Genomic DNA, 22,035 nt, shown 5'->3' on the forward strand with positions numbered 1-22,035 from the left:
TGTTATAATTAATTTTCTTACATAATACATTTTTCTCTTTTACTTCAACAGTCTGCCTTAAAAGGCTCCAGATAAACTCGTTGATTTGAAAAGTGTAGGCTAATAAATTCCTCTGAAACGTTAATCAGAGTTTTATTAATTTGAATAACCGTTTAATTCAAAAGGCTGCAAATCAGAAATGTATGCATAAATTACAAAGCAGGTCCTTATTTAAATTGAGTGGCTTCGCTCTTCCCTCAAGCAAAAACTGCCCAGCAGTCAACCGAACAATCCTTCCAGAGTTGTATTGAGTTAAACTGCAATGATATTTCTGAGAACAGAGCTGGTTTTTAACCAAGTGATTCACTTTGTCACAGATCCTTCTTCAGAACCTGTTCTGAAAAAGGGCCTACACCCAAAATGTTAAACTGCTGTTTATTTCCAGCACTTTCTGCTTAATATTAAATTTCCAGCAGTTTTGTTTCCCTTTTTATTAGTACAGTTCAAACAGTCAGCCATACCACACCTCATCCAATCTCTGCTCGTCACGTCTGAATCCGAACAGTGACTGTTGCCAGGCTATTCATTTGTGGACAGCATCCCAGCTGAACAGATCCTGTGCATGCTCGCAATCCACACACACATTTCCTAGCAAGGCTTGCTGATTCGCAGTCACAATTGTAAACCCTGGTTGGTTCGCTTTTGGTTTTGTTTTGCTCCCCCTCCTTAACTGAGGGTTGCCGAGGCCAGTTGTTCTGCCTGAGATTAGTTTAACAGCATGGAATGAAAATCTAACCTGCTAAGTAGGATTATACTGGGGAGTCACTTAACCCGGCAGGCTGTTGGTTGGGGGCGGTGTTGTATCAGTGAGGAGGGTTGTATTTGTGAGCTTTGAAGTTATAGATTGTTACTTTGTCAGTGGAGGAACACTGCCATGCAGCGAAATGCGAGTTACTATAATACGTGTGCCTTGTATGTATTTAAGAACATAACGTAAGAAATAGGAGTAGACGATTCGGCCCTTTGAGCCTGCTCCGCCATTCAATAAGATCATGGCTGATCATCTACCTCAACTCCATTGAATGCGTCACAGGATCCTTGTCATGTAAGCAGATTGGCATTGCTTACAGGCAGAGGATGTTTGGCATGGTTGGGGGCTCAGTCACTAAAAGTAACTCTGGATTGGCAGAAGCAAGGGACAGACTATAATTGGCCTCACTACCCCCATGCCAGGGTGGAGAAACAAGTCAGCTAATGTTCCTGTTCCTTTCCACTAACCAGTGATCCCTGCTGGGAAAGTGAATGTTGAGCGAGGACAGGATTGGTTTCTGCGTTGCTCCCAAGGTCAAATATCCTGCCTTAACTCACCATCTGGGTTGATAGGTGAAGAATGGCCACTGGAGGGCTGCTGGCTTTACTTGTATTTCTCTGCTAATAAGCCCATTAGTTGTACCTGTAAGCTTTGGAGTATCATTGCTCCCTCAGCAAAATATGGCAGTGGCAAGTTCACTTTGTACAATGGGATATAAAGAGGAAGCCAGCGGGGTTAAAAGGGTTAAGTTATGAGGACAGGTTGCATAGTCTAGGCTTGTATATCTGAATGGTGAGTATAGAAGATGAAGGGGGTGATCTAGGCAAGGGTATTATGGGTAATGGAACCAAGGCAGGAAGATGGAGTTAAAATATAGATCAGCCGTGATCAAATTGAATGGCAGAACAGGCTCGAGGGGCTGAATGGCTAACTCCTGTTCCTATGACCCTTTCAAGTAATGTCCCATTCATTTTACTAGACTTGACCTTTCAACAAAATGTATTTATATAGCACCTTTAACTTAGTAAAAAGGCGCTTCACAGAAGCATCATCAAACAAAATTTGACACCGAGCTACAAAAGGAGATATTAGGACAATAGGACAGGTGACCAAAAGCTTGGTCAAAGAGGTAGATTTTCAGGAATGTCTAAAAGGAGATGAAAGAGGCGGAGAGGTTTCGGAAGGGAATTCCAGAGCTTAGGGCTTACACAGCTAAAGGCACGCCCACCATTGGTGCAGAATTGGAGGAGCACAGAGATCTCAGAGTTGTAGGGCTGAAGAAGGTTACGGAGATAGGGAGGGACGAGACCATGGAGTCATTTGAAAACAAGGATGAAAATTTCCAGTAATGGCCCAGTTACTTTACCAGACTTGACCATCACATGTGACAGTCTGGTCCCTTTTGTGGCAAAGGAAAATAGTAAATCAAATGTGGAAACAGATAAGAAGTCATCTTTCAGTGTGATAAACCTCTTATTCTACTACCATATTGTAATACATCCCAGCCTGTGTGCAATATATGTGGCTCCTTGTGTAAGAGAGCCACAGGTTGCCACAGACAGTATTAGGAATCAGATCCCATGCGTCCGCTCATTCTGAACCAGAATTTGGCTTGCATTGTGAATTTTCTGAGCCTTGTCGCTGAGGTTAACCTTTGAGAGGTCCTTGCCACTGAAGATGCTATTGCTGGGAATGATCTGTGAATGTGCGATTGATCATTTCTTTTCTGTCCTTTGCCAGGCAACACGAAGAAACGTCTGTTGATGCCTTGTAGGGGTAAGCGCTCTAAATTGCAAGGAAAGTGATGCCATATGCTCTATATCTCTTGCAATGTGTATCTCTTTACTTGTGTCTCCATGTCTGTGTATCTCTTTACCTTTGTGTCTCTTTCTTTATATTTCTTCACATGTTTGTATTTATATTTCTCTTTTCCAATCTGGATATCTCTTTAACTGGCTGTATCTGGCGTATCTGTGCCCATGTCTGTATATCTGTTTGTGTATCTGTATCTCTTTACCTGTGTTGTTTATTTATATCTGTGTATCTTTTTACTTGTCTGTATCTGTGAGTCTGTGTCTCTTTACCTGTCTCTGTGTCTGCATTTCCTTTACTTGTCTGTGTGTATATCTGTTTGTCTATATGTATCTTTTTACATGTATCTCTGTATCTGTGTGTCTCTGTAACTTGGTAGTTGCCAATTTATGCCACAAATCATTAAGTGACATAATTCATTCAATTGTCCTTATTTATTTGAGTCCCACTTTCTGACTGCAATCCTTGTCATCCACACAGGAAACAAATCAGTGTTGAATGCAGTCATTGATTACAATTTCTGTAAGACTATAATGTAGTTCCTGGTGTAAGACTGCCGTGTAAATACACTGCCTGGTGTGAAACTGAGGATTGTAGGACAGAAAGGTTAGCTGATCTCAGCCAGGCCCAGGGGCTGGAGAGCTGTCATTGGCCTCAGTGCCCCTGAGCTTGCGAAAAATAATCAGCCTGTGTTTCTTCTAGTGCATTATCAACTGACCCCCGCTACAGGTGCATGTCAGGTGAAGATAGGATCGGGCTTGCTTGTGATCACGCTCCCCTCCCTGCCAGGACACACTGTCATGACGTATGGTCACTTGGGTGCCTAATAGAAGGTCGGCTGTTGGCTGATCTATTCGCAGTGAAGATCTCTCCAAACGAACAACAACTTTTATTTATATAGTGCCTTTAACATGGTAAAATATCCAAAAGCGCTTCACAGGAGCGTTATCAAACAAAATTTCACACCGAGCCACTTGAGATATTTGGGCAGATAACCGAAAGCTTGGTCAAAGAGGTAGGTTTTAAGGAGCATCTTAACGGAGGAGAGAGAGATAGGGAGGGAATTCCAGAGCTTAGGGCCTTGGCAGCTGAACGCACGATAGCCAGTGGTGGAACAATGAAAATCGCAGATGGTCAAGAGGCGAGAACTGGAGGAGTGCGGTTATCTCGGAGAGTTATGAGGCTGGAGCAGATTACAGAGATGGGAAGGGGCGAGACCATAGAGGGATTTGAAAACATAAATGAGAATTTTAAAATGGAGCTATTGCTTAACCGGAAGCTAATATAGGTCAGCAAGCACAGAGGTGATGGGTGAAAGGGGTGATGCGAGTTAGGACACGGGCAACAGAGTTTTGGATGATCTCAAGTTTACAGAAGGTAGAACGTGGGAGGCCGACCAGGAATGTGTTGGAATAGTGAGGTCCAGAGATAACAAAGGCATGGATGAGGGTTTCTGCAGCAGATGAACTGAGGCATGGGCGGAGACGGGCAATGTTAGAGATGGAAATAGGCAGTCTTCGTGATGGCACAGATATGTGGTCAAAAGCTCATAGAATCATAGAAATTTACAGCACAGAAGGAAGCCATTTCGGCCCATCGTGTCCACGCTGGCTGACTAAGAACTATCCAGCCTAATCCCACTTTCCAGTTCTTGGTCTGCAGCCCTGTATGTTACGGCACTTCAAGCGCACATCCAAGTACTTTTTAAATGTGGTGAGGGTTTCTGCCTCTACCACCCTTTCAAGCAGTGAGTTCCAGACCCTCTGGGTGAAAACATTTCAAATCTGACATCAAGGGTGTGAGCGGTCTGGTTCAGCTCAGACAGTTGCTAGGGAGAGGGATGGAGTCTATGGCAAGGGAACGGAGTTGATGGTGGGCACCGAAGATAATGGCTTCGGTCTTCCCAATATTTAGTTGGAGGAAATTTCTGCTCGTCCAGTACTGGATGTTGAACAAGCATTTTGACAATTTAGAAACAGTGGAGGGATCAAGAGAGGTGGTTGTGAGGTAGAGCTGGGTGTTGTCAGCGTACATGTGGAAACTAATGCTGTGTTTTAGGATGATGTCTCCGAGGGGCAGCATGTGGATGAGAAAGAGGAGATGAGAGAAAGTTGGAGTGTGCGGGAGTTAATCATAGTTGTCAATAAAAAAAGAGCGTTGTGGGAGATTTACTGTGGACAGGAGCCTGGGCCTGGGCATCAGTGAGGTTTGATCTGTAGCAAAGTGGGGGAAGCTGGGATTTGTTGATATTGTCCCCCCGGTGGGCTGGCAGAAGTTGCTCATTTGTACACGGGTGTTGAACTTCATCCAAAGACCAAGGATGACTCCACCTACAGGAGGTAATCTCCAGCATTCTTTGTCGGCTCTCCATAATTCCTTTGAGGTCACAGCAGCTCCCCATCGATATCCTGGAGCATCTCGACTCTTCTCAGTGTTTGAAGGGACGTGGCATTCAACTGAATTGTCAGTTAAATCCTAAAGGGCGATCTCTACAATTACTGGCATTTCCCAGTCACCTTGTGTTTTACACTCCAGACCTGGTTAGGTCCAGTTTATGTGCAGCCGTTTTATGTGGAGCCAGCATTTAATTTTAACATTATTAAGAAAATGAGGTGAAATGGTTAAATTATTAGGACCGGTTGCATAAACATGTTTGTATTCCCTTGAGTTTAGTAGATTGAGGGGTCATCTGATCGAGGTGAATTCAGGAAGATTTATTTCACACCAGGGTAGTGGAAATCTGGAACTCATCCCCCAAAAAGGCTGTAGATGCTGGAGGTCAATTGAAATTCTCAAGACTTCGATAGGGGTATCGAGGGATATGGATCAAAGGTTAGTAAATGGAGTTGAGGTGCAGATCAGCCATGATCAAATTGAATGGCGGAGTAGGCTCGAGGGGCTGAAAGACTTACTCTTGGTCCTAACATCACACTGGTGGTGCTTTGAGGCCAGTAATTGAAGCACATTGTTAGAACAGTGTAGAGAGAGCTTTACTTTGCATGTAACCGCGCTGACCTAGGAGTGATTGATGCTGACATTGGGCGCCTGAAATCGCACACCAAAAGTAATTAAAAAAACTTCAGGACTACATTTCTCTTTAAGCACTGGTGCTTGCATTTCACTTTCAGCTGGGATGGGAAGGGCACTGTTGATCCATTTTTTCTACTTGCTGTGGTTATTCTGGGATGTCAGAGGGAAAGAGTCTACTGGTGTTGTAAAGCAAATTGAATACCTAACGTTGACTTGCGTTAATAAATCCTTTTATTTACTGCAGGTATGACGAACCACGCACAAGGGAGACAGATGGTAAGGGACTTTACTTTGGAAAGCTGTTAACTGTGGTAGGATATAGTTTCCTGTGGACTGGGATGTGATTTATTGAATGTTCCAGACTGCTTGGTCAATAAAATATTCAAAATAAAATCTTATTCAACCCGGTGACGATGAAAGGATGGTCATGGTCAGGCCTTACATAAGGATCTGTTGGATCATCTACATAGTTGCTCTTTAAAGTAATGTTATGTTTTTAAAGGGCTTCTTTTGTGTTCGTAACACATGATACACGAGTCTTTGCTGGAAGTTGGGTTGGTACAGTGGATTGCAGCAGTGCCCATTGACCTCCAGGATCTGAAATTGAATCCAATGCAGACAGGTGGTAGGAAAGCCTCCTCTTTCGGCACGGAGGTCACACTGACACAATCCTAGATTGGGTTTGAGGTATGTTGATGGGACAGAGTAGCGGGGCCATCACTCTGCATCAGCCCATTCCTTGTCCTAGGAATGCCTGACGCTGGGAACTGGATGCCCAAGTTGTTCTATTCACCAGCTCTTGTGTTTCTGGGGGGAAAAAGTCACCAGAAAATCTGATTACTCTTCCTCAAATGTGTGTCTGTCAGATCTGTGCAGAGCTACAAAAAAGGTTTTCTTAATGCATTACTTCAAAAGTATTTCTTTTCCTGACTCTCCAAAGTTGTGGTTTTTCCATTCAGTTTTGAATTAGGTAATACAAAAGGGAAGTGGTCCCTTTAAGACTTGGAATAGAATCCTTTATGTCACATGATTCCCCTCCCCCATACTGCAAAGGACAATGCCCCTGTTCACTTATACTTTCCTACTTTAGGTGTTAGCCGTGACTCAATAGTAGAAATCTTTCCTCTGAGTCAGAAGGTCATGGTTTCATGTCCCACTTCAGAGACCTGAGCACAAAATCTAGGCTGACGCTCTGGTGCATTGATGAGGGAGTGCTGCAATGTCGGAGGTGCCGTCTGCCCTGTTTGCCTGTAAAACATTGCATGGCACTATTCGAAGAACAGGCGAGTTATCCCTGGTGACCTGGCCAATATTTATCCCTCAACTAACTTGGTATCTGGTCACTTTTTGGTCATTGTTCTTTTGGGATCTTGCTGTGACATTTTGTACATTACAACCGTGGCTACATTTACATTTCAAAAGAACTTCATTGGCTGTAAAGCGGTTTGGCACGTCCTGAGGTCGTGAAAGGATCTATATAGATGCAAGTCTTTCTTTCCAGCTGTTTCTTTTCGTCTTTCACAAGGAAATAAAAGTCCTCCCATCTTCACATTCATGTTTAAAGTTCAAGAAGTAGCTCCTTTTCATCAATTTGAGTCTTGACTTAGTTCAACACTGATCCTTGACGTTCCTCATCCTTGCCAGAGAATTTCCTTCTATTCCAGATTAGTGCCCAGTCTGCCCTGATAGAAAGTCCACTCAGTTCTCTTGTTGTGCATGAAGAAGTCTTTCCAGCTCACAACCTTCATGATCTGGGCATTTCTTTGCTTTCCCACCAACATAAATTTTTATGGCTGTGAGGATTTTCTCCACCTTTCAGCAACACTGGACAATTATCCTTGAGGACAAAATGGCTTTACTGATCATAATAATCTTGAGTTGCAGTGGAATAAGCCCAGAAGAGGAGCAGGTGTGCATCTCAGAATCAGATACTGTAGGTAACACCATAGGACATTGAACCAACTGTTGAGATTCAGGTGAGGTGATTTATGTGCCAACTCTGTTGACATTTCTTTAAGACACACCCATATGAGTGAACTCTTCAGCCTGGCATTGTGAATCGAATGTTTTGACTGTGCAGTTATTCACCTAGCAGTTTTCTGCAATGGAAAACAGCACAAGACCCCGGAGCAGTAGGTCTTCAGCTAAATATCACCATGGCCGACGCCATTGTTTTCAGTCCCGCCACAAACTCCGTACTCTTGTCACTGATTCCCTCCCCCTCCCTGACAATTGTCTCAGGCTGAACCAGACAGTTGGCAACCTCATCGGCCTATTTGACCCAGAGCTGAGTTCTGACCCCATATCCTCTCTGTCACAAAGACTGCCTACTCCGACCTCCATAGTATCGCCCGCATCTGCTCCTACCTCAGCCCTTCTACTGCTGAAACACCTAGGCAAGTCTTTGTCATCTCCAGACTCGACTATTCCAATACTTTGGTAAAATAAAAAGGGGGAAGGTGGCTCAACCGTGGCTAACAAGGGAAATTAGGGATAGTGTTAAAACAAAGGAAGAGGCATATAAATTGGCCAGAAAAAGCAGCAAACCTGAGAACTGGGAGAAATTTAGAATTCAGCAGAGGAGGACAAAGGGTTTAATTAGGAGGGGGGAAATAGAGTATGTGAGGAAGCTTGCAGGGAACATAAAAACTGACTGCAAAAGCTTCTATAGATATGTGAAGAGAAAAAGATTAGTGAAGGCAAATGTAGGTCCCTTGCAATCAGAATCAGGTGAATTTATAATGGGGAACAAAGAAATGGCAGACTAATTGAACAAATATTTTGGTTCTGTCTTCACTAAGGAAGACACAAATAACCTTCCGGAAATACTACGGGACCGAGGGTCTAGCGAGAAGGAGGAACTGAAGGAAATCCTTATTAGTCAGGAAATTGTGTTAGGGAAATTGATGGGATTGAAGGCCAATAAATCCACAGGGTCTGGTAGTCTGCATCCCAGAGTACTTAAGGAAGTGGACCTAGAAATAGTGGATGCATTGGTGGTCATTTTCCAACATTCTATAGACTCTGGATTAGTTCCTATGGATTGAAGGGTAGCTAATGTAACCCCACTTTTTTTTTAAAAAGGAGGGAGAGACAGGGAATTATGGACTGGTTTGCCTGACATCGGTAGTGGGGAAAATGTTGAAATCAATTATTAAAGATGTTATAGCAGCGCATTTGGAAAGCAGTGACAGAATTGGTCCAAGTCAGCATGAATTTATGAAAGGGAAATCATGCTCGACAAATCTTCCAGAATTTTTTGAGGATGTAACTAGTAGAGTGGATAAGGGAGAACCAGTGGATGTGGTGTATTTGGACTTTCAAAAGGCTTTGGACAAGGCCCCACACAAGAGATTAGTGTGCAAAATTAAAGCTCATGGTATTGGGGGTAATGTATTGATGTAGATAGAGAACTGGTTGGCAGACAGGAAGCAAAGTGTAGGAATAAATGGGTCCTTTTCAGAATGGCAGGCAGTGACTAGTGGGGTAACGCAAGGTTCATTGCTGCGACCCCAGCTATTTACAATATACATTCATGATTTAGACAAAGGAATTGTGTATAATATCTCCAAGTTTGCAGATGACACTAAGCTGGGTGGCAGTGTGAGCTGTGAGGAGGATGCTAAGAGGCTGCAGGGTGACATGGACAGGTTAGGTGAGTGGGCAAATGCATGGCAGATGCAATATAATGTAGATGAATGTGAGGTTATCCACTTTGGTGGTAAAAACAGGAAGGCAGAATATTATCTGAATGGTGACAGATTAGGAAAAGGGGAGGTGCAACGAGACATAGGTGTCATGGTACATCAGTCATTGAAAGTTAGCATGCAGGTACAGCAGGCGGTGAATAAGGCAAATGGCATGTTGGCCTTCATAGCGAGAGGATTTGAGTATAGGAGCAGGGAGGTCTTACTGCAGTTGTACAGGGCCTTGGTGAAGCCACACCTTGAATTTTGTGTACAGTTTTGGTCTCCTAATCTGAGGAAGGATATTCTTGCTATTGAGGGAGTGCAGCGAAGATTCACCAGACTGATTCCCGGGGTGGCAGAACTGACATATGAAGAAAGACTGGATCGACTAGGCTTATATTCACTGGAATTTAGAAGAATGAGAGGGGATCTCATAGAAACATATAAAATTCTGACCGGATTGGACAGGTTTGATACAGGAAGAATGTTCCTGATGTTTGGGAAGTCCAGAACCAGGGGTCACAGTCTAAGGATAAGGGGTAAGCCATTTAGGACCGAGATGAGGAGAAACTTCTTCACTCAGAGAGTTGTGAACCTGTGGAATTCTCTACCACAGAAAGTTGTTGAGGCCAGTTCGTTGGATATATTCAAAAGGGAGTTATTTTTTATGCTTCTATTTTCTATGCTTCCTGTCCAGCCTCCCATCCTCCACCCTCCACCCTCCATAAACTTCAGCTCATCCAAAACTCTGCTGCCCATAGCCTGTATTCTATCATACACTCCCACTCATCCATCACCCCTGTCCTCACTGACCTACATTGGCTCCCAGTCTCCCATTGTCTCAAATTTTACATTCTTATTCATGTGTTTAAATCCCTTCATAGTCTTGCCCCTACCTAGCTCTGTAACCTTATTGAGTCCTACAACCTCACCACGAAACCCCCATTCCTTTCAATCTGGCCTCTTGTGTATTCCTTTCACCTCACCATTGGTAGCCATGCCTTCAGCCACCTAGGCTGGAATTCTCTCCCCAAACCCTTTCACTTTACTCCTTTAGACCCTCCTTAAAACCCACTTTTTTGGTTACGGTTTTAGTCACCCCTCCTAATAACTCTGTATTTGGCTGGGCATCTATTTTAATTTTTGATTCCATCTCCGTGAAGCACCTTGGGGCGTTTTTCTACATTGATGATGTATAAGTTATTGTGTCTCAGCAGTATCTTTCTCTTGTAATGATGCATTCCCTTGGATTCCATGGTAGGATCATATGAATGTATGAGAAAAGATGGAAAAAGACCATTTTCCATGTCGAGCAAGAGTGTAACAGATCTAGTGATCCCTATGAGTATGGAATGCTCAGTCCCGCAATCTTTAAGAGTTGAGTATTGATCAGCCAGTCGTTCTGCCTTGTAGGACAGTCTCCTTGCAGTTGGTCTCAAAGATCAAGCGTGATGCCTTGACAACCTGACTATTGAGAAATAGGGCTATGGGGGGGGGGGGGGGCGCGGGAGGCGGGGGAAAGAGTCTCGTCATTCCCACAGTAAGTGCACAGTAGCTAGATAACCACGCCAACTGAGAAATATCTACTGCTTGGCGTCATAGAAACAGGTTAGGTCCTCTCACATACGATTTTCCTATGGTCCTACAATATCTTCAGTGTTTGCTGACCAGAGTCCCAAGCCTCTTATCTACCAGTGTCTGTGTTGTGGTCATTTTGGCCTTTCATTTGCTTTATAGAACATCTGTATTCTGACCTGAATTGGTAAGATTTTGCAGCCAGCTCCATCCCAGTCTATTTCAATGCAGCTTTAATTTGTGTTCGTGGTGCAGAGGGATCAATAAATGTTGCAGCTTTTCAGGATGATTTTGATTTTGTGTCTTTATGTTTCATTTTATAAGTCATGTTGTGTAGCCACAGCTGTCCTCTCAGTTGGAAATTGCTGTGTCTGTCTGTGTCTCTGTGCACGTATGTATTCTATCCACGTGCCTGCATCTCTGCCTCCTATTGTGTGTATGTCTACATGCATGTGTGTTTATATGTGCGTGTATTTCAGCATGTATGTATGTGTTCCTGCCTCCTAATGTGTGTGCCTTTCTCTGCATATATGTATGTCCGTGTGTCTGCGTTTCTGCCTCCTATTGTGTGCGTGTTTGTGTGTGGTCTTTTGTAGGTGTGTGTGTTAGCGTTGCCAACTGTGTTTGGACATATTCTGGGAGGTTTTATCATCTAATGCTTGGTCACGTGACATTTGCCTGCTATTGTATTTAACCGATAAAGATTGGATTCACAGTAGTTGAGTGTCCTGACTTCCTGTGAGCCTATAAGAAATGCATTGTAATAGAAATATTCTCAAACATTCAAAGAACTGTCCTGATATTTAATGAGGCATTTATCTCGTGAAAATTTTCACACATTGATTCCTAAAATCATTGCATCTGAATGAGTCGAAATATACTTGATTTGCCCTTGAACCATGACGTATTGGTTCTCCAACTACCGAACGATTGGCTCTTTCAGAAGTTGGAATTTAGTTTGGCCCCACATCAAAGGATCCGTGACACAGCACAGAAACATTTTAATAGATGCTCTGCGGTATTATCAGACAGGAAGAAAGTTAAAAAATAAAGCACCTGTGCGTCACTGAAGTACAACTCTAACAGTTAAATGAGGTCAGAGACGCAGTAACACATCTACTGGAGTTTTATTCAAATTTCCCATCACCAGAGGTCAAGTCTCTGTGCTCTGGGGCACTTTATCTGGGCACATTCATTTGTTTTGTTCTCCTGCACCACTATTTCTTGTTGGAACTTCAAGTGGGCGACCTACAGCTTTGATCTGAAGATATCAAGAACCAAGACGTTTTTAAAAAAAAAATGTTTATATGGCTGGGGCAACCCTGCCATCTTATACCCTGGAGCAGGGAGCACTGAGCCCATTCAAAACCATGAGGCTCAGCTGAATCTTGCAGCACCGAAGGAGGCTGTTTGGCCCATCATGCCTGTACTAGCTCTTTGAAAGAGCTATCCAATTAATCCCACTCCCCTGCTTTTCCCCCTTTATCCAATTCCCCATTGAAAGTTATTATTGAATCTGCTTCCACCACCCTTTCAGGCAGTGCTTTGCAGATCATTATAACTCGCTGAGTAAAAAAAATTCTTATCTGCCTTTTTTTTGCCAACTATCTTCAATCTGTGTTCTCTGGTCACAGACCCTCCTGCCAGTGGAAACCGTTTCTCCTTATCTACTCTATCAAAAACCTTCATTATTTTTCAACAGCTCTATTAAATCTGGGACAACCCTGCCATCTTATACCCCAGAGCAGGGAGCACCTCTGCTCTAAGGATGACATTAAACCCCGTCCCTGTCTTCCCTCTCAGGTGGACATAAAAGATCCCACAGCACTATTTTGAAGAAGGACAGAAGAGTCCTTCCCGGTGTCCTGGCTAATATTTATATCTTAACCAACATCACTGAAGCAGATTATCTGCACATTTTCAGATTGCTTATTGTGGGATCATGCTGTGCGCATATTGGCTGCCGCGTTTCCCACATTATGACAGTGCGGATACTTCAAAAATACTTAATTGGCTGTAAAGCAGTTTGGGATATCCTGAAGTCATGAAAGGCGATATATAACTGCAAATTCTTTCTTTAAGGGGAATAATCCCAGCTTCTGGGGCACATTTAAATCATTATTACTAGGAGAGGAAAATTAACCTCTCTCAGATGAGGGGCAGCTTTTTAATCACAAACCATGAAAGGTAATTCTTTAAAACAAAAAGCTACTTTCTTAAAATGACAAAGTGGTTAATGAGTTAACGTTTTAAAAATCTGAAATCCTACTTACTTTAAAAGATAGAAATGGCACTCAAAAGGGTCAATTCACTTTCCCTGAACATCTGGTCTTGTGTGCCACTGTCGATATCCAGATGTGCATGGCATCACTGATTTCTCCAAATTGGTCCTCTGATTTTTAAAAAAGTGTGAAAAATGGTGTTCTCCAAACTGTGTCGTGAGCTGATTTATATAACGGAATCTGTAGATTCAAACCAGCAGATAACTTGCACTCACTCGATCTGAAGACAGAAGTTTTTTTTTCTCCCAGGTCGCCATCAACGTTCCAGGAGACACCCGGGCAATCTGAGAGGATTGGCACACCAAGGGTGTATGCGTGCGCGCACATGCGCGCGTGTCCGTATGTATGTTTGTCCATGTATTTCCACAAGGCTTACTCTTAAAGGGACATGCCCTTGTCATTTTGCAAGTTTGACGCTGGACCCGGACATTGGTAGACATGTGCTGAGAATGTATATTCAAAGATTGAGGAAAAGCTCCCCTCTTGAATACCAAATGAGGGGCATTTCACACCACACTCCCCTGCCTACTCTTGTATAGTAGGTCCAGAGGTGTGAGTTTGACAGTAAAGATTGTTGCAAAATGGAATTTGAGAGTTGTATGGAAGCAACAAACAATGCTTTTGTCACAATGCGGTGGTGTGCTTTGCGGGGGGTGGGGTGAAATTAATTGTGTTATTTATCCAGGATGAATCTTTGTTGGTCTTTGGCGCCAACTTGCTGACATGGGTCTCTAATGGTTAATAAGAGAACTGTGAGCTGAGGAGGTTTTAATTTTCAGGTGTGATGAAGTGTTGCTGCTGTTGATTAGTTCATCACTTTATGTTGTGTAATGTGTGCTAGTTTTGCAGCTCTTTGACACGATGAGCAGTCGATAGCAAGGTGGCTGCATTCTGAAATACATTCTCCCAACTCCCTGGAGACGGTTTCCTTTTATCGTCTACTTGAAATGTGCATTAATCTCATTAATTCCTGTAATGTGTCTTTCTATAAATGTAGAAAAAGTTCAGGTCAAATTGGATTCTCTGGCTCAGATCACATTTGTAAAATTCTGGGTTAGCAGATTGTCCTTTCACCTCAGGGAACTCGGTTTGAATGCAATCCAGATGTCGCGTCTCGCTATTGGTAATGTGAAACTGGTGTAGGAGCAACCACAACAATTTGCATTTATACAGCGCCTTTAACACTAAAATGTCCCAAGGAGCTTTACAGGATTATCAAACAAAAGTTCACAGGTGTTTCAATGAAGGACCTAAAATTCCAGGTCCGAACTAAATCTTGAAGGGTGGAAGATGCCTGTGCTTGGATTTTTTTAACGTGTGGTGACTGTTGCACACCAGCCATAAGGTCATAAGAATATTAGGAGAGATGACGAAAAGCTTGGTCAAAGAAGTAGGTTTTAAGGAGCATCTTAAAGGAGCAGAGAGAAGTTTAGGGAGGGAATTTCAGAGCTTACGGCCTTGCAACTGAAAGCACGGCCGCCATTGGTAGAGCAGTTGAAATCGGGGATGCTCAAGAGGCCAGAATTGGAGGAGCGCAGATATCACGGAGGGTTGTGGGGCTGGAGGATATTACAGAGATAAGGAGGGGCGAGGCCACGGAGGGATTTGAAAACAAGGATGAGAATTTTATAATCTAGGCGAGGCTGGCTTGGCAGAGTATGACTGGCCCCAAGTCTTTACTTTCCCGCAGAAGCTCCGGCTCATCCTCCTCCTCCTCCGCCTGCCGCTCTCGATTGGCTTGTAGAGTGCCCACAGGCAGCGTGCATCTCTACCGCCACCAAAGGCCCAGGGAGTCGGGGCCTGGCTGCCAACATCCTCGCAGGGCACCACCTGCAGGCGGTAGCAGTGATGCATGTCCAACTAAAGCCACCTGTTGAAACTAGATTTCCCATGTAGTGGACCTCTTGAAGTCTTCTCTGGGCCCCTACGGGGCCATGGACACCTGGTTGAGATCCCCTGCGTTAAATATGTGCAATGTCAGTGTCTGAGTTGGTGGCGGTGAGTGTAAGATCGAGTGATGGTTTCTCTTCATCTTCATGATCGTCTTCCTCTTCTGACTGGGAAAGTTCCTGTTTTGGGGTATCTGAAATGAAAAATAGACATGGCTTGAGTTGTAGTGAGGGTAGAAGAGAAAGTAAGAAGTGCGTGCTTACATCATCTGCAGCTTGTGAATCAGAAGAGATTGTGAGCTGAGGGAGAAGTGGGATGAGAGAAGGAGGATTAGTTATGCTGATATGCTCATCATCCGTCGCTTCAGCGCTGCCAGTGGCCACAGCCTCAGCGATGCCCCTACTCATGATGGCCAGCACGTCTCCTCCATGGAGGTTAAAACACGCAGGCGTGCTTTTCCTCCTGCAGTTCTATTCTGCTGCCTCCTTTATGCACCACATTCTCATGCAAAAAAAAAGTGTGTCAGTTAGTGACCTGCGATATGTTTGGGTTGAATAGCTGCCAGTGTATGTGAGCTGTGAGTTGTGGGTGTAAGGTTTGCAACAATGCTAAGTGTGGGAGGGTGAGGTGGACCATATGAATTGAAGGGTTGAGTACTGATTGATAGAGATTGTTGGTAGGTGGGTGATGGTGTCGTAAATTGAGCAGTGGATGTGGATACTGGCACAGTTGGTAGATATGCCATTTGAAGGTTGAACTCGCATACCTGGGCAATTCGTGTGAAATCGTTAAACTTCTTCCTGCACTGCATCCTTGATCTTGGAGGTATGCTCCTGGCATTGACCTTCATCACTACTACTTCTCACTGAGCATCTGTTTGGAGGGCCTCCTGCCCCCCTGTGCATGCAGAATGTCTCTCCTTCTCTCCACGTCTTGCACCTAGATCTCCAGTGCAGTTTGTGAAAATCTTGGTGCTCGCTCCCTTGCATCTTTAGCCATTGCTTAAAGTATCACAGCACAAATTCAATTTTGGAACAATTCCCACCACTCTTTGCAGCCACAATACACCTCCCCTTTTAGAGGTGCAAGCTGCCTTTAAGTAGCGCTAGCCACCCGCAATATTGTGCCCGCTGTTGATGGGTGCAGCCAATGAGCAGCACAGGTAGCACTGACTGCATGCAGCAATCATTTAAAACAACAGGCAGCACGAATTTGTGCAATACAATGAACGGGTGCAGGTTAATTGCATAACATGAACCCCACGCCCATTTTCAGGTCTTATTAAATTTGACCCTGAGTAACTCTAGGGGTCAGTGTGAGTTTTAAAGGAGACAGTAACTCTAGGGGTCAGTAGCAGGCTAATGATGGATATTGTAGGGCTGTAACACAGGCTGGTGTCGGGATATTGCTGCATTGTATGAAAGCTTTATAGGATCAGATTGCTGTTTATAACTACAGTGAAACCTTTAAATTAGGCACACCTGAAGGATTTGGATCAGGTGTCCTTTATTTGTAGGTGTCCTTATTTTCAAAATGGTCATTGTATGTGCTGTAAACCGAAAGAGCCAAATACCCCAGATTAGTTGTATCTTTGCAGTGGTCCTTTTTGTCTCTCCCACCTGGGATCATGCCTAATTTTGTTGTCCTGTCAGCAGGTTGTGATTTCAGTTGTTCAGATATTTTCTGTTTGTTGGGTTTCCCAGTTCATTGCTGCAATGCAGGGTTGGGCAATTATTTGGGATGGATGGCCACTTAACATGTTTTGGTGAGCTGTTGAAGGCCGCCGCCAATGTTCCCCCTAAGGCGTGTGGCCCCACAGCCGTGCAACAATCGCGCAGTCCCGCGTCGGCCACTCCCCAGATACTGCTGCTGGAAGAGATACTGCGCATGTGCGGCTGCATAGTGGCCGGCTGTGCAGCAAATCTAAAGGGAACGCGGCGGAAAAAAATTAGAGGGAACATTGCATGTACAGAAACATTGCATAAACATAAATTCAGATAGTAGTCAGATGCTATCTTACATACACAAAATATGTATTGGATACTGCTTAGAAATGAATCAAAGATAAAAGTTGAAAATGTGGTGATATCTTCTGGTCTCTGTAAATCAGAAATAGAACTGTACCCTCCTTAAGAGTCTGTGTCAGCAAAAATTCCCCACCTCAGTCATCCTTATGCCCCTCTGCAAAGATTACTAATCCCGTCCTAATTGGTGCCAGATGAAAACTCCCCTGCTGTCGTGCTCTGGATACCGGGAGAGGAAAGATGCAGCACCGATCATTTTCTTCGGTAAAAGAGTGTGGAGATGAGCAGCCATGATTCCACTCTAAAATGGATAGGGCATATTTGAGTACACAGTGCATTCTGGGTACGGACGTTTGCCATTGGGGCCCAGAATCATGGAATTAAAGATGGATTTTTAAATTGGGACTGGGAAAATCGCTTTTGTGAATTATTCATTTGAATGACGTATTACTATGGATTTTCCTTGGCTGCAGTTCGGGTCTGTCTCTGACCCATGAGAAGTGAAAGTGGATAGATGAATGTGCAGCTCAAGCTTCGGCTCACATTCTATTTCTGTCCCATCCAGCGGGCCAGATAGAATGACCTGGTGGGCCACTGCTATAATGTATTTGCTTCATGAGTTCTTTGCTTAATAATTCATACCAACACATTGCTATTAAGAACTAGTTGGTTTATTAGCAAAGGTTTAGCAATCACACTACACATTATTAATTCATCCACCAGGCTCACAACCACCTGCCTCATCGTCGATCCCCTGAACCCAACTGGCTGGCGTTTTAGTGAGTCTTGTGACCATCACCCGACTGGCTAAGCCACTCACAACTCAACAACTCTACATACTCACAGATGCATACATTACAATTGCCATCTCAGATCATTTTCCATTGAGGGAGGGATGTCCTGATCCTAGGATGTGCAATGTTGGCAGACTGCACACGGCAAGGTGACTGCTGTAGGGCCAGAGTGCCTGGGAGATCCCAATCGCATTGAGGGCACTAACACCCTGCAGATGCTTGTCTGGGGCCCCCTCACTGTTTGAAGTGCTGGGGTAGTGGGCTGTTAGCAGCTTGTCAGTGTCTCATGCACTGGTGGAGTGAGAGGAGATCCTCCAATCGCAGCTTTACTTTTTTCTGCTCTCTCCAGCCGCTCGCGTGTTTTGGGTTGGGTTTTGAGTGCTTGACTCGCGTGTTACACCTGTTGCACACAGTCTGACCAGAGCTTTCCTCCTCCGTGGCCGCTTTCACACTCTGCACCCCTGCTCCAATGTACTTGCATGCTAAACAGCGGAAGCAGCATGTGGCAGACCGAGCGAAGCGATCCCACAACCAACGAATCAGATCAATGCTCTGCATTCCTGCTACATCCAGTTGTGAATGGTGGTGGACAATTAAACAACTAACAGGAGGAGGAGGCCCCATGAACATCCCCATCCTCTATGTTGGAGCCCAGTACGTGAGTGCAAAAGACACGGCTGAAGTGTTTGCAGCCATCTTCAGCCAGAAGTGCTGAGTGGATGATCCATCTCGGCCTCCTCCTGAGGTCCCCACCATCAGCGATGCCAGTCCTCCAGCCAATTCGATACACTCCATGTGATATCAAGAAAAGGTTGAGTGAACTGGATACAGTTACAACTATGGACCCCGACAAGATCCCAGATGTAGTGTTGAAAACTTGTGCTCCAGAACTAGCCGCACCTCTAGCCAAGCTGTTCCAGTACAGCTACAACACTGGCATCTATCTGACAATGTGGAAAATTACCCAGGTATGCCCTGTCTAGAAAAAGCAGGACAACTCCAATCCGGCCAATCTACTCTCAATCATCATCAAAGTGATTGAAGGTGTCGTCAACATTGCTATCAAGCGTCATTTACTCACCAATAATCTGCTCACCAATGCTCAGTTTTGGTTCTCCCAGGACCATTCGGCTCCAGACTTCATTACAGCCTTCATCCAAACATAGATAAAAAAGGTGAGGTGAGAATGACAGCCTTTGACATCAAGGTACCATTTGACCAAGTGTGGCATCAAGGAGCAATAAAAAATTGAAGTCAATGGAAATCGGGGGAAAACTCTCCACGAGCTGGAGTCATACCTAACACAAAGGAAGATGGTTGTGGTTGTTGGGGGCCAATCATCCCAGACCCAGGACATCGCTTCAGGAGTTCCTCAGGGCAGTGTCCTATGCCCAACCATCTTCAGCTGCTTCATCAATGGCTTTCCCTCTATAATGTCAGAAGTGGGGATGTTTGCTAATGATTGTACAGTTCCATTCGCATTTCCTGAGATAATGAAGCAGCCCATGCCCGCATGCAGCAAGACCTGGACAACATTTAGGCTTGGGCTGCTAAGTGGCAAGCAACATTTGCACCACACAAGTGCCAGGCAATGACCATCTCCAACAAGGGGGAATCTAACCACCTCCCCTTGACATTCAGTGGAATTACCATTGTCAAATCCCCCACCATCAACATCCCGGGGGTCACCATTGACCAGAAACTTAACTGGACCAGCCACATAAATACTGCGGCTGCAAGAGCAAGTCAGAGACTAGGTATTCTGTAGCATGTGTCTCACCTCTTGACTCCCCAAAGCCTTTCAACCATCTACAAGGTACGTCAGGAGTGTGATGGAAAACTCTCCACTTGCCTGGATGAATGCAGCTCAATCAACATTCAAAAAGCTCGACACCATCCAGGACAAAGCAGCCGCCTTGATCTGCACCTTAAACATTCGCTCCCTCCACCACCGTGGCTGTGGTGTGTACCATCTACATGATGCAGTGCAGCAACTCGCTAAGGATTCTTCAACAGCAGCTCCAAAACCCCCAACTTTTACCACCTAGATGGACAAAGGCAGCAGGCGCATGGAAATACCACGACCTTGAAGTTCCCTTCCAAGTCACACACCATGTTGGTTTAGAAGTATATCGCCATTTGTTCATCGTCGTTGGGTCAAAATCCAGGAACACCCTTCTTAATAGCACAGTGGGAGAACCTCCACCACACAGACTGCAGCGGTTCAAGAAGGTAGTTCACCAGCACCTTCCCGAGGGCAATTAGGGATGGGCAATAAATGCTGGCCTTACCAGCGACGTCCACATCCCATGAATGAATACATTTTTATAAATGTAATACCATTTCAAATGGCAAGATGTGGTAAAGGATCCCACTGTCTAATAGCCCTCAGTTTAAGAACCATCCTCCTCCCTTTGATTCTTCCACTATTCTAGAGGCTGATCCTCTCTAAGTGCTGCTCCAACTCTATGTTGTTGCTGCTGCTCCTTGCTCTGCAAAGAATGGTTGTGCCCTCCCCCGCCTCCCACCCCTTGAGCCCCAATCTTGCAACTGCTAGACCAGTTCTCTCCCCTTTCTCCTTTGCACCCGAGACCCCAATCTCCATCTCTTTTCTTCCCCCATCCCCTCAATTCGGAGCCCGCATACCTCCAATTTCGGTGTGCCCCCCCCCCCCCGATTTCAGAGACCTTGCTCTGATTTCAGAGAGACTCCCTTCCTCCTCTCTTCCCCCCCCCCCCCCCCACAACCTATCGATTTCAGAGCGCCCCCCCCCCCCATTTCGGAGGCCTTTGCCCTCTCTTTCCCACCCCCCCCCCCCCAATTTCAGAGACTCTTGCTCGATTTCAAAAACTTTCTCCCACCCCACCGCCTCTCCATAATGCTGAGACCACCCCATTTCAGCACATGATTCCCGACCATCCACGCTGTCCTGGCTCTCTGCGGCGGTGGTCAAGTGACATCACGGAGTGGGGTGGTTCACACTGCGGCAGGAAATTCAATGCGATGATCGCCTGTAAATAATCTAGAGGCAGTGCCCTGGAGACCCAAGCCTATTTCGCAAGGGTACCAGTTATTTCAGTGCAGTTCTCAGCTTTTGTAGAATAAGGAGTTCTTTACCCAGCATTCACAGCGGTAGAGAAACTCACCTATCCCTGGGATGATCATCATCATAGGCAGTCCCTCAAAATCGAGGAAGACTTGCTTCCACTCTTAAAAGTGAGTTCTCAGGTGACTGTACAGTCAATACGGGAATTACGGTCTCTGTCACAGGCGGGACAGACAGTGGTTGAAGGAAGGGGTGGGTGGAGAATCTGTTTTGCCGCACACTCCTGCTGTCTGCGCTTGATTTCGGCATGCTCTCGGCGATGAGACTCAAGGTACTCAATCTCCACTTAGGGCAGTCTTGGGCCAGGGATTCCCAGGTGCCGGTGGAGATGTTGCGCCTTATCAAGGAGGCTTTGAGAGTGTCCTTGAAGTGTTTGCTTTGGGAGTCTCGTGTCGGGCATGCAGATGATGTGGCCCATGGTCAGTGCTTCGATGCTGAGGATGAGCGAGAACACTGACGTTGGTCCGTCTATCTTCCCAGTGGATTTGCAGGATCTTGCGGAGGCAGCGCTGGTGGTACTTCTCCAATGCTTTGAGGTGTCTACTATATATGGTCCGCGTCTCTGAGCCATATAGGAGGGCGGGTATCACTACTGTCCTGTAGACCATAAGCTTGATGCCAGATCCCTGGGATAGAGTTGTGCAAGCATACAACCCTAAATATAGAGCAGAAATTTCCATGACCCAAAAGCTGTTTTTTCCACCTGTTGCCACCTCATATTTACCTGCGTATTTTCAGTTGCAAATGGATTTGGTGTCTGTGGTTTCAAGGGGCAGTTTGTATCAATTATAATGTATGTTATTTGGCACTGCCAATAAGTGTCCATGTTTTTTGGGGTGTCCATTTGTACAGGTTTTGCTGTACTTCAGATTTGTCGGGTGCTCAGCCAGTTGATCAAGGTGTGTGCCGTGATTTAACCCTTCGATCTGGCATTAGATAGGGAGCACTTTATTTTGGGAGGTGAAGGAGAGAGAATGCGGCGGTGGGGGGAGGAAAGATGAAGGAGAGGGGATCGGAGAGGGGTGAGTGAAGGAGAGGGGATC

At 45.0% G+C, this 22,035-nt stretch overlaps 1 protein-coding gene across 8 annotated transcripts in view; it reads left to right on the top strand.

Annotated features, from left to right (window-relative positions):
* Positions 1-22,035, top strand: part of mta1 (metastasis associated 1) — a 161,601-nt gene that overhangs the window by 99,395 nt on the left and 40,171 nt on the right. For 4 of the 8 annotated variants that reach the window (XM_070878807.1, XM_070878805.1, XM_070878808.1 and 1 more), the window contains 2 exons: positions 2,531-2,585; positions 5,875-5,908. In XM_070878807.1, coding sequence (XP_070734908.1) covers positions 2,531-2,585; positions 5,875-5,908 — 89 coding nt within the window. Of the gene's footprint in view, positions 1-2,530; positions 2,586-5,275; positions 5,444-5,874; positions 5,909-22,035 lie in introns of those variants that run through there. The other 4 variants (XM_070878806.1, XM_070878809.1, XM_070878810.1 and 1 more) reach the window with 2 other exon arrangements.

The sequence above is a fragment of the Pristiophorus japonicus genome, chromosome 4 (genome assembly GCF_044704955.1).
Source record: "Pristiophorus japonicus isolate sPriJap1 chromosome 4, sPriJap1.hap1, whole genome shotgun sequence".
Classification (NCBI taxonomy): Eukaryota; Metazoa; Chordata; class Chondrichthyes; family Pristiophoridae; genus Pristiophorus; species Pristiophorus japonicus.